This window comes from Erpetoichthys calabaricus, chromosome 2 (assembly GCF_900747795.2).
Source record: "Erpetoichthys calabaricus chromosome 2, fErpCal1.3, whole genome shotgun sequence".
Lineage (NCBI taxonomy): Eukaryota > Metazoa > Chordata > Cladistia > Polypteriformes > Polypteridae > Erpetoichthys > Erpetoichthys calabaricus.
In genome coordinates, this window is record NC_041395.2 from 86,798,271 (window position 1) to 86,812,050 (window position 13,780).

The window sequence follows — 13,780 nt, forward strand, 5'->3', positions numbered from 1 at the left end:
TATCACTATCTGCTGCCCATTCTGGGGTCAATGTTTCTCTTGCGGCTGACTCCTGGGAAGTTAGCTACAGTCCCATGAACATCTTATAATAATATAACTGTTATTACAAGAACATCAAGCTGCTTGAAGATGGCCTTATAGCCATTGCCTTCAACATGCTTGTCTGAGGACATCAGAAATAAAATTATTGACCACACTCCTTTACTTTCTCTCGTCTGTGTTCAGTCTGAGACACACGATGACACCAAACAGCAAAGTGACTGCTTTTCTCCATTTTAATAGGCTGAATGACTGATTGCATGATTGGAGACACATGTGATACTAATTAAAGAAAATAGCTAGTTTAAAAAACATTCTAATCCAATTATTTATGATCTTTTCTAGGAGTGCCATCAAATGTGTCCAGGCCATTTTAGAATATCTTTGTAGAATAAGCAATATTTTATCTCTTTTCACACTTGCTTTGCTGTACTTGATTTGTATCATCTTTGATAATATCGTAATTGTTGTTTTAGCAATGGACAAGCTGAAATTATCGAGTAAGTGACACACATTCACTGTCTCATGTAACCTTACAGAATAGACTACCTCACATGCACAAAGAGAACACATAGGCGTACAGAGCCGTCATACCATAAGTTAAGTCTAAGAATGAATGATAAAACAGCCTCTCAATCTACGTCGTTAAATTTAATTACAAGACTTGAATTCTCCTCACTCACGTGGAGGTGATTTGTCTTTAAAAAGACTGATGTTGCTTAAAAGACAGCAATGTGCAAAGTGTCGGAAATTCATTTGAATGGATTATATTTATTTCTGTAAGAATGATCTACCTATCAGGTATGTTTTATTTCACAAGCCAACTTGGTTGGGGGTCCTCAATTCCAAAGCATATTTTTTACTTTAATTATTTAAAACACTCGCACAGATCCTCACCCCGCTCCATCCCACCCCTATGGGTGCAGAAGTTAGAGCAGAGGATGACACAAGATAGACAGTGATATAAATCCACTTTAGTGTTGGAAAACACAAGAAGTACATTTCCCCAAATTGAGGAAACTTGTAAAATATTACCTGTGCATTCCTGCCTCAAGCAGCCCTTCTGGAGAGGGCTTTCAGCACAAGAGGAAATTTTGTAACATGTAACTGTGCTGCACTGAAGCCAGATGCTCTGCACAGACTGGTGTTTGTTGCACAACATGACGCTTTATTTTTTCGGATTTCTTTGTGCAATATTGGACAGAACCTGAAGTTAGTAATTTGTTTAAAATTGTTGTAAGTATGTTAGGTTTTGGTTCTTGCTTGTATACTGCACAATTCACCTTACAGCAGAGCAGTTTGTTTGTCCAGTCTGTAATGTTCATGCCCTATAGTTCAATTATGATTAGTATTTTATTCCCTTTGGATTCATGTCTTGTTTACATTAAAAGTAAGTGTCTGTTTAAATACTCTCATTATAATAGTTTTGTTGGTCTTTTGTGTATTTCCTGTAGGCCACTTTGAAATGATTTACTCATACTTGGCACTGTTTGATCTCAGTAATACTTTGACTGGTAATTTTAATGTTTTTGTGTTATTTTACTTCAGTTTTAAGTAAATAAATAAGACCTGTTTTCCTTAACTGTTGATTTCATTAATCTTATTAGTAAGCTACAATTAATATCATATTAACAATACCTAGGTAGATCAATAAGACTTTTACAAAAACATTTTTAAACCAGGCAAATTATTGTTATCGTCAAAGTCCCAGGTGATACAGAGATATAACTTTTTTCCAATATTACACACCTCTATATCACACTAACTATTGTGTGTAACATTGTGTGCTCTAAGCAGGTTATCACATCTAACATGTATAGCATTGTATTTTAATAACTCTTCTTCTTTTGGCTTCTCCCATTAGGGGTTGCCACGGTGGATCATCTTCTTCCATATCCTCCTGTCCTCGTCATCTTGTTCTGTTACACCCATCACCTGCATGTCCTCTCTCACACATCCATAAATCTTCTCTTAGGCCTTCCTCTTTTCTTCTTGCTTGGCAGCTCTATATTTAGCATCCTCTTCCCAATATACCCAGCATCTCTCCTCTGCACGTGCCCATACCAATACAATCTTGCCTCTCTGACTTTGTCTCCAAAAAGTGTCCAACCTGAGCAGACTCTCTAATGTACTTGTTCCTAATCCTATCCATCTTCATCACACCCAATGCAAATCTTAGCATCTTTAACTCTGCTACCTACAGCTCTGTCTCCTGCTTTTTGGTCAGTGCCACCGTCTCCAACCCATATAGCAAAGCTGGTCTCACTACTGTCTTGCAGATCTTCTCTTTCACTCTTGCTGATACCCATCTGTCACAAATTACTCCTGACACTCTTCTCCACCCATTCCACCCTGCCTGCTTTCTCTTTTTCACCTCTCTTTCACAATCCCCGCTACTCTGTACTGTTGATCCCAAGTATTTAAACTCATCCACATTCGCCATGTCAATGATGGATAGTATTTCAGTTCATTTGAATGTCACTGTGAACACTATCAATTACGTTTTATTTCACTTTTACAGTTATTTTTATTATATAAACTAATGATGATATTATGCAAATGCATGACATTGTGTAGAATAAAGCATTTTCATAGTTATTTAAACTAGAGTTTAGTTTTTTAAGTCGGTGTGTTTGAACAGAATATAAAGAGACGAGCATAAATCAAAGTTTGTAGGCCACTTGCTCCTGCCAGATTTTGTTTCTCAAAGCACAGATTTTTCTTGAAACTGGATCGTATCACTTTCTCATAATCATTTAGAGTTCTGTTGAGAAAGGAACAGCAGCTAACAAGGCCACATGTCATGTCATTTGTCTTGTTCTGATTGTGTATCATAAACCATAAGCTATTGGATTATCTCCTTCTGCAGTTTACAATAGAACACGAATGAACAATGATAGTATGGATTCTATCCCATAATAATTGGTGTCCACATAGAGTACTTAATTCTTCAGAATGGAAAAAATAAGCTTTAAAGAGCATGCATATATTTTTTCATCTAGCATGCATTTGTGTTCAACATAAAATACTAAAACTTATTTAAATATTTCTTTTAATGAAAGACTGGTAGTTTTAGTAAATCACTTTGGATTATAAAATTAGTCTATGTTAAGGAATAAAACAGCAGTTTTGATGTTTTCAATATAGCCGTCCATCTAATTCTAACCTATGGGTACTTGTTGTTAAGTAAGTTGTCTGACTTATTATAATAAAAAAGAATTCTGTTGCCTGTAAGGACCAACGAGACTGGGACTGTTATGTTTGTGTTTAAAGTGCTTTCTTTATGTTCAGTCCAAGCTTAGGCTGAAATGATGTGGAATCCTATCTAGGACTGGTTAAGCCTCTTATTCAGCTTCTTGCAAACTTGATCATAAAAAGCAGGCATCCAGAATTAATGTGTAGAAGAATTCTGAGTGAAATTATTAAACTGCTTAGAAGAATGTCAGAGCTGTATTACTTACTTGCTGTTCTCTTACTTTTAATTTTTCACAGAAAATTATTTTTATGATCTCTTCAAGTATCTGGCTCATGCTAAACAGAGAATGAACTCATTTTAAGCCTTCCTTGCTATCAGCTAAGCAGTACGATTTTCCTTTTTGTGCCTAGTATGTGTGAAGAACACACAAAATAATTTCATTTTTACTTTAAAATGGGCCAGAAGGATTAAACACCCCATTGCCATTTGACCTCTGTTCATTCAATGTCAAAATTAAACATTTCATTTTTAAGCTTATTTGCAAATGGTGCATAGTTTGCCTGACAACCAAGTAAATTGACTAAAAATTCTCAGTAGCATGTAGTGCACTTGATTTCAAGAGACTTGTTTCACTTTCTTTTCTACAGCACTTTTGTGGTTTCTCGTTGATGCTTTTTGTAGTCATCTTTTGTTTTCATTAATTGATTATCTCCCGTTTCTATGTTCTTTTCTAGGAAATGATGCAGCTGCAGGCAGAGCTAGCAGAAATGTCTTCTGCTAAAAAAAAATACGAAGATCTGCTTCACCAGAGGGAAAGAGAACTGACAGCCCTAAAAGGAGCACTGAAAGATGAGGTAGCAACACATGACCGTGAAATAGATCAGCTAAGGCAGCAATACCAGATGGACATGGAACAGCTCCGCAACAACTTCCAAGAACTGTCTCAGGTGAGAGAACAATTTTTGGGAAAAGAGTTTGGATGCCCTTCTCTTTTCTTTTTTTAAATTCAGATGGTGTTCTTACCCTATCTTCTCCAATCACAAACGTATGTTAGCCATAGAAATTTAGGGAAGTCTTCATTCACAACCACCTTGTGTGTTGCTTTGGCCCTGTATGAGGTGGCATTTAACGGTGCATGTACTCTATAATGAAACACATACGTACTTTGATATTCTCTCATACCCCATTGTCCTGAAATGTATGCATTATTAGTGCACTGTTATTGAATTACCTATAACAAATCTAATGATGTGTTTAAAAATGAACCAATTTTTGAACTAACATTTGTAAAGTTGATAAGTTTGTCCTGTTAGGTTTGATGAAGCATTGTCTAGGCTCACAGTGTGGTGTGCAAATACATTAGACCTGCAAATGCTGTGTGACATTGTCCTGTAAAAGTTGGCAAGTGTGCTGAATTGTCTCATGAGCCAGGGCTGGGATAAATTCATGAACTTATCTGATGAACTGGAACTGAAATTTTAAAACCCTGCTGGAATCAGAATTTAAGATTACATGTAGTGATATAAAATACCAAATCTGAATATCATGAAATGTTCCAAGTTTCCTTTCATTTATGGTGTTTAATGTATGAGAAATAGTTGATGTAAAGTAAATTAAATAAAAATGAAAATTTGAAGTTGACCATCGAGGAATATGAAGAGTCAGCAACAGCTGAAAGACCTACGCTAAGGTATGGACTTGATTATGCTGTTTCTACCAGTAAAGGGTACTTAAATATTTGGAAAAAATCTACTTTGACATCTATCAATGTAAGCTACAACATAAAGTGGTGGAAATGTGTGTTGTGTTGTGCGATATTGTAATAGTGCGTCCACAGACAAAATATACAGTATTTCTTTTAAAAGTTTTAACAACAACATTTATTTATATAGCATGTTTTCATACAAATGATGTAGCTTAAAGTGCTTTACAAAATAAAGAAAGAAAAAAGAAAAATATAAAAACAAGATTAGTAACAATGAACAAAGTAAGGTCCAATGGCCAGGAGGACAAAAAAAAAAAAACTCCAGAGGGCTGGGGGAAAAACTACATCTGCAAGGGTTCCAAGGCCACGAGACCACCCAGCCCCCAACTGGGCAATTTTAGTAAAATTTCAAGGCAAATCAGTTCACACAAAAATAGAGAAAATAAAATGATATAGCAAAGAAAAGAAAAGTTCCTGTTTAAGACTTATAAATCTGTTTCATTTTTCTAAGTTTGGTCGTACAGTTGTACTTGAGGTACATTAAACAAGTTAATCACATAAACATGGTCAGAAAACTGTATGCCATCTCCTGTCCTATTTGCAAACATATCAAACAGTCCATGCTAGCAGTAGGACTGTTTCCTAACTGGCTTAATTAACCATCTGTTCTTCAGATATAGCTGAGAAAGTTCTATCAATGTTAGAGGGGGTGAAAGACTATACCATATCCTAGTAACTATGAGATTCTAAAATTCTACAGAAAGTAAGCAAACACTATATGAATTTAACATTGAATATTAACTTTCTAACATTGGCTCTTACAAACATGAAACCACTATATTTAGTCATTTTGTGATAAATTAATGTTCTTTTTTTCATATATTTCTTACTTTGTTATTGCATTGAATTATTATATCTTCAAATAGCAGAACTGTTCTGAACGGTTTCTGTTCTGGATTTTCACATATCATTCAGCACATTTTCTTTATACACAAATGAAAAGGAATTGAGAATTGCAGGTGAAATAAAAACAGTTCTTTATTAAGTTCAGTTTTTGGTTATATCTAAGAATGAAATTCTTACAGTTGTTATCTAGCCCATTGATCAATTTTTTTTCCTTTTTTTATCTTTGCTTACTCTTAAGAAAAGTGTTTTGTTTCTTCATAAATAGTACTCCACATTTGTACAGCTTGTGAGATGAGATCATTGTGTTTTTATTTGTATAAGTAACCAGTGATTTCTACAAATAATTTTTTAAATGGAAATATGTGATAAGACGCATTTGGGGTCTGTGGCAGTATATAGTTTTAAATGAATAAAGATAGTGTGCTCAGGCTCCAGGCAGGTGTAGGCACACAGGGTCACGTGCACAAGCGGCTCTGTGGTGTTGATGGGGGAACTGGCTGGCCATGCATTTACAAGCACACATGTGTGGTTTTGGCTGATTTCCCCGTTAGTGCTCTGAAGTCCTTGATTGCAGCAGCTGTGCCTAGTAAAACATAAAAGGGACTCGGAGCAGGAAACCTGGAGAGATAAGAAAACATGGAGAAAAACTAAAGGTTTACAAAGGAGGAGTTGCACAACGGACACCTTCTTGGTAATAAATTGTTAAAATGTTTCTGTGCTGAAACAATGGAAAAGTTCAGACATAAATATTTGAAATAGCCCTTAGCATTTAAAGTAACTACAAGGCTAACATTTTATCAAATTGTATGTTTTTATGTGTGTTCACATGTTCATTATGTGTGGATGAATGTATGTATGTGTATACATAACATACAAAATCGTGTGCTGTCTATCTACAGTATATATGTGAAATTGGTCTATAGGTTTGACCCCCATGACCCTGTGTTTGGATTCAGCAGGTTGGAAAATGAATGGATGGTTTGAATAATATTCAGTTATTTATTATAAATATTTTAGTACCAGTATTATTTTTAAGTTACAAATAAACATAAAATGCAAGCACTTACCTGGAATAACATTTGATTTGTTCTGAACAATGATACTTGACAGTGGTAGGATGTATTTAGCCCAGAAGGTTCCCTGTCTTGCTGTCTGAATTATTTTCCAGGGATATTTGATATTTTTTGTTTATTTATGGAATTTGTTGTTTTGTTTTTTTGGATTAATGATCCTTTTCATCCATCATTTTTAAATGTACTTTTGTCCTGAGAAGGCCTTGTTGTGTTTTCCAGGATGTTCATTTATTTATCTGAATTTTGTCTGGTCTTTGTCTAGACTCAGCTAAATGTAGAGACAGAACGCCAGAAAATCAATACCACTGTGAGAAACCTACAGAAACAGTTAGAGGAAAGTCAGGATGAGATCAGCCACTGGAAAGAGATTTTCCAGAAGACCAAGGAGGAGCTGCGAAACGCCAAACAAGAGTATGAGGAAATGCTTCTCAGATAATACATCAAATTTTTTTCTTTTAAGTGGTTACAGAGAGTATGTCTCAGTTCCTTACATTGCCCTAATATCTTAATTCAGGGCTTTATTTGTGATAATGTTTAACCAGATATAGTAAATCGCCACCAGAGGCCAAAAATAAAACACTGATTTTGGGAATTTACTTCAAATTTTACTGGAAGTGTAAGAAGAGCTTTTCAGATGAAACTTTATGCTTTGATACTAAATTAATGAACTTTTTTTTTGTTTTTTTTGGGGGGGGGGGGGGGGGGGGGGTTTAATTTTGTAATCCTTGTAAATGTTAAATATAACAAATATTAATGCTGCTTGTTTTCTGTTACGCATAAAGAGAACATGAATCAGCGAAATACTAATTAATTTTTACACCATAGTTTGCTACAAGCAAGACTGGACAAAGAGGAGTTTGAGGAGGAGCTGCAAGACATGCAGGAGCGCTTCTCGTCCATGCAGGTGGAAGTCGACCGTGTCAAATCCACTGCTGTTGATTCCACAGAGGCAAACAACCTTCGCAAGGTATTGTATTTGCACATGGCCATAAAACCAAGGTGAAATTTGATGACTGTAATCTCTATTCGAACAATGCCATGAATGACAAGTTCGGACTGGGCATAGCTACAATATTCTCCTTTCATAGCAAAAAGAAGAAGAATTATAAAAGTAAATGAAACTGTATATTTAGCAGAACTAATGAAGACGACACAGGCAAGAGTTACATTTTTTTAATACAGGAGATGATGTCACTCTACCATGTCAGTTATTTTGTTTCATGGTGAGAAGGAGGAGATGTGCTTTTTAGAAAGTTTGTTAAACCTGAATATTTTATCAGGATTTGAAGCGCTGCAAAGAGGAGCTCCAGCTGGCCTTCTCAGATAAGCAAGACCAAGAATTGCAGGTGACTCAACTGAGGCGAGAAATAACTATCCTGGAAGGCAAATTACGAGATCAAGAGGAGGGCCACTGCCGTGAAATGGAGCGTCTGCGTCAGCAAAGCCTGCGAGAGAAGGATCAGCTTACAAAGGCCTTTGACAATGCCGCAAAGGTAAGGAAAATTTATTATATAAGACTTTGTTAATGTTGTAAATTTAACAAGTGTCTTGAAGTAATTGCCTTATTTAAAATTTATTGGTGTATTATTGTGTTTAGCACACCCTCATAAGATGATTAGGGGGTCATAATTCTCATGGTCATGCAAGGTTTTTAAAAACAAAATTACACATCAATGGAAAGCAGAATACCATGAAAACTAGTGATCAGATTTTGATGAAACTTAAGTGATAGCATTAACAGTTCATAGTAAATATCAGTAAGTTTATTACATTTTCCAATAATAACAATGTTTTAATTAAGGTAACATTTGAAAGCTATTACATAGGCACTGGGACTTCCTAACGTTTATAAGCACTTCTCTGATGTTTATTACTCAGGACCTTTCAGACCCCGTGTTTCCAGAGTTAACCTACTCTTACATTTTCCATAGTGTGTTAGGTTGGCCAACCATCTTTGCAGGGTCAGCTTGGGGAGCATGCATTGGTACAGCACATTACTATACCTGCCACATAAAGAAACAGCTCAGGATCCTGGTTGGCAATCCCGAAGCAGAAATGCGATCCAGTCCCCCCCATACTCCCCACCCGCCCGAAATGACCAGCTATCTGCCACATCCCGCTGTTACATAGGAATCCCCTTGGCCTGGTCCAGACACTCGGTCCTGTGAGCCATATCATCCTTGGGGAATCGTGCCACATGGCCATAGTGCCGTAACAGACGTTCCCTCACAATGCAGGTAAAGTGCCTCATTTGGGACTCTGTGAGCAACCAGTTGTTTAACACACAGTCAAAGCAACTGTGCCCAAGGATTCTCAGAAGAGACGCAGTACTGAAAGCATCCAGTCTTCGTCTCAGGTCACTTGATTGCGTCCACGTCTCACAACCATCTAGCAAAACAGGAAGCACCAGAACTCTGAAGACTTGGACCTTCGTCCTTTTGCAAAGATTTCGGGAGCGCCACACACCCCTTTTCAGTGACCTCATGACCCCCCACACTCTCCCAATCCGTCTGCTGATTTCATAGGAAGATTCAACAAAGACATGACTGTTGCTGCCGAGGTAAGTAAACATCTTGACGACATTGACATTCTCTCCACAGACAGACACACTGCTGATGGCTCTGTCCAAGAGGTCATTAAAGGCCTGGATCTTGGTTTTTATCCAGGACACTCACAAGCCAAGACACTTAGACTCCTCACTGAGTCTCTCAAGAGCCCTGATCAGAGCCTCTATTGACTCCGTGAAGATCGTAGGCAAAGTCAAGATCAGTGAATCTTTCTTCACCAACAGATACCCCACAATTCTCCCAACACCCAGTCCATACAAGCACTGAACAGGGTAGGAATAAGAACACACTTCTGACAAATCCTAGTAATCAACTAGGAAAAATGCAGCGGTTCTGCATCCAATCTGCACAGCAGTCACAGTACCGGTGTCCAGGCCAGCCATTATATCCAGCAACTTTGGGGCAATCCTGTGAAATCTCCAGATGTGCCACAGCACAGCTCAATCAAATGAGTCGCGCACTTTACAAAAATTGATACAGGCTGCAAAGAAACTCTGCCGATATTTATGTTTGTACTCCAAGAGAACCCTCAGTGCCAGGATGCAGTTGATGATAGACTTCTTAGTTGTAAAACCACACTGCTCCAGTCGCTGTTAGGTGAGCAAGTGATCACAGATCCTACTGAGAATGACCCTAGCAAGGACCTTACCTGGCATAGTGTTATCTCCCTCTATTAGCCACAGTCCAGGTGATCACCCTTCTTTTTCTAGATAGGGACAAGAAGTCCTGTTTTCCAGTCAGTTGGGCTGATGCCTATCTCCCAAATGGAAGCAAAGATTGCTTGCATTACAAAGAGGACAGCCTTACCACCAGCCGAGAGAAGTTCTCCCCGGATACTACAGACCTCTGCAGCCTTCCCTGCCCTCAGCTGTTTCACCACCTGTGCAATCTCCGTGAGATTGGGTGGTTCACAGCTAATCGGAGGATCAGCCTCAAGAACTGTAAAAAAAGGATCAGCTTTAAACAACTGCTCAAAGTAGCCAACCCAGCGGGTTACAATTGCAGCATCACCTGTAAGAACTGTTCATCACCTGCCCTGAATGTGACTCTCCAAGGAACAGATTTGGATATGTGTGATGTTTCGATTCCTCTGTAAGCATGACGTATGTTACTAGACCATAGATGGTGTTTCACTTGCTCACAGATTCCTCTAACAAACGCTTCCTTATCTGCCCTCAGAGCCCTTGCAGGTGCCCTTCTCGGTTCCCGGTACAGACCGGAGTTGCCATCAAGTCATGCACTGCAACTCCTCTCGATGATATCCATGGTACCCAGCAAAATGAAATACAGTGATCCCTCGCTATATCGCGCTTCGCCTTTCGCGGCTTCACTCTATCGCGGATTTTATATGTAAGCATATTTAAATATATATCGCAGATTTTTTGCTGGTTCGCGGATTTCTGAGGACAATGGGTCTTTTAATTTCTGGTACATGCTTCCTCAGTTGGTTTGCCCAGTTGATTTCATACAAGGGACGCTATTGGCAGATGGCTGAGAAGTTACCCAACTTACTTTTCTCTCTCTCTCTCTTGAGCTGACTTTCTCTGATCCTGACGTAGGGGGTGTGAGCAGGGGGGCTGTTCGCACACCTAGACGATACGGACACTCGTCTAAAAATGCTGAAAGATTATCTTCATGTTGCTATCTTCTGTGCAGCTGCTTCCTGAAGCGACATGCTGCACAGGTGCTTCGCATACTTAAAAGCTCGAAGGGCACGTATTGATTTTTGACTGTTTGTTTTTCTCTGTCTCTCTCTCTCTCTGCTCTCTCTCTCTCTCCTGCTCCTGACGGAGGGGGTGTGAGCTGCCGCCTTCAACAGCTTTGTACCGGCTGTGCTTCGCATACTTAAAAGCCAAACAGCCCTGTTGATTTGTTTGCTTTGCTCTGTCTTTCTGACAGTCTGTGCTCCTGACGCGCACTCCTTTGAAGAGGAAGATATGTTTGCATTCTTTTAATTGTGAGACAGAACTGTCATCTCTGTCTTGTCATGGAGCACAGTTTAAACTTTTGAAAAAGAGACAAATGTTTGTTTGCAGTGTTTGAATAACGTTCCTGTCTCTCTACAACCTCCTGTGTTTCTGCGCAAATCTGTGACCCAAGCATGACAATATAAAAATAACCATATAAACATATGGTTTCTACTTCGCGGATTTTCTTATTTCGCGGGTGGCTCTGGAACGCAACCCCCGCGATGGAGGAGGGATTACTGTATCTCCTTCTGGGAACACTAGCAACACCAACACAACCATCAGCAGTCTTCAAGGATCTAGTCACAGAAGGCCTCCCACATCACACTGAGATGAACAATCTTCAGATTAGCAACAACAAGTCTGTGATCAGAATTCATAAACTGGGCAATTCTGTACACCCTGTAGTTCTGCAGGAGCCACCAGTGTCTGGCATGAGGATGTGATTGATCTCCTTCACTGCACCACCAGTATTGGACTACCAAGCCCAACGATGCAGCTGAAGGCACTGAGACCAGGATCCTGTGATACACAGCCCCTGACCTTTTGTAAAGTCAAGGAACATGGGAGCCACTTTCACCATGGTCACCAGACCCATGGGTACTGACACAATCCTCATAGCCAGCCCTGTTAGTGCCAGTGGTCGCATTGAAGTTACCCTTGACCAGAGGAGTGTCACCTTGCGGGTGCCCATTAACCACCGAGTGAAGTTGTGAATAAATTGTCAACCTCACTGAGACATCACTTACTGCGGTCAGAGACAACAGACAAGGCACCCAAAGAGTACCTTTGAGTACCTCCCAACGGCTTCCCCCATCCCATTCGTAATGCTATCAGCCTTCCTGTGGGCGGCTGCAGCAAAGCTATCTCCACGGAGAGCAGAAAGGAGTCCTGTTTGCCTTTTCAGAGATGCATGAAATTTTTATGGTGGCTGGAGTGCCAGTCCTGCTAATAATCCCCAAGTTTTCCCTTGCAAGTTGGAGGACAGCTTAGAGAGCTGGATGCAGTTTAAAGTCATACCCAGGACCATCTTTGCAAAAGACAACAATTGGCCCCTTTATCAAACTCGCCCACTTATCTGTATGACTGAAAATGTTTCAGTTACGTTTTTGATGAGCTTTAGAGTACTATAGTCATGCACTTACCAAGCTTGTGTAGTTGTTTAGTGCTATTTGTGAGCAATACTGAGCACAAACTTAATCATTTGTGTTTTTAGCCATGCAGAAATGCTTAAAATCTACTTTCATGTTGTTTTTGTTGTGGGGAGGGGGGGGATCTTAGGATGATCCAGTTAACTTGCTGCAAATCTATGAACTGAGATGCTTCATACAGTAGTGCATTTTGCTCAGAAGCGAGTGCTTTGTAGTGTGAAATAAATGGAGAGCTCCTTTAGACAACCAGACAGATTGTCTCTAAATCTGTGAGCGAAGAGCTTTCTGGTGACATCAGTTGGTCTCTGTCTGTGACACCCACACCTTTTTCCTAACAGTGTCGCCACTACACTCTACCCACCCACAGGGCAAATCCAACCCTTGACACCAATTGAATTGCTGTAGACTTGTACCATAAACATCTCAGTTTGAAGAGCTGCACTGTTGTGAACAGTTCATGATTAGCCATAAACAGGCACCATTTGGTTCAGTAGCAAATGCTTTGCAGTGTAAGTTAAATGGAGAGCTCCTTTAGAAAACTGCACAGAGCCAGCTTCTAAATACTTTGAGCAGAGCACTTACAGGTGATGTCAGCCCTCACTTTTTATACATGCCACCACTACACATGTTAAATGGAGTACTGTTTTTTTTTTTTAATATGAGAATTGAGTGTATTTTAAAATCTTATTCTGATTTACAAAATCAAGAAAGCCAAACCTGCCATTGTTTTAATGTAAGCAGTGGAATCATTCGTTTAATTTTTTTGTTGATATGGCTGCATTTGGTTTTCAGGACCAGCTAGATAATCACCGGGATACAACTGAGCAAGCATTACGAGGTTTAGAAGGTAGACTCAAGGAAGCCCTTGAACAAAATGACGCCTTGAAACTAAAGATTTCCAGTCTGGAGTTAAAAATCTCAGAATACCAGGATACCACAGAAGAGATGGAGGAAGCTGAAGCACGTCTCAAGGACAAGGTTGTGCGTCTTGAGGTATGTTTAAGGACAAAGTTTATTTAAGGAGGCAGGGGTATTCTTTTCTACTAGTTGTGGAGCAGAATAATTAACTTCAAGTGTACAATGTGAAGAAAGATGTTTCACTATTGTAACATTTTAATAAGTAAAAACATAACACCTCCTTTGCATAATTAATACACATTAACTCCAGCACAACAT

At 39.0% G+C, this 13,780-nt stretch overlaps 1 protein-coding gene across 3 annotated transcripts in view; it reads left to right on the forward strand.

Annotated features, from left to right (window-relative positions):
- Positions 1-13,780, forward strand: part of LOC114646056 (cingulin) — a 157,441-nt gene that overhangs the window by 106,115 nt on the left and 37,546 nt on the right. For all 3 annotated transcript variants that reach the window (XM_028794039.2, XM_028794038.2, XM_051923270.1), the window contains exons 8-12: positions 3,970-4,182; positions 7,182-7,330; positions 7,745-7,886; positions 8,200-8,412; positions 13,397-13,597. In XM_028794039.2, the coding sequence (XP_028649872.2) occupies positions 3,970-4,182; positions 7,182-7,330; positions 7,745-7,886; positions 8,200-8,412; positions 13,397-13,597 (918 nt within the window). The remainder of the gene's footprint in view (positions 1-3,969; positions 4,183-7,181; positions 7,331-7,744; positions 7,887-8,199; positions 8,413-13,396; positions 13,598-13,780) is intronic.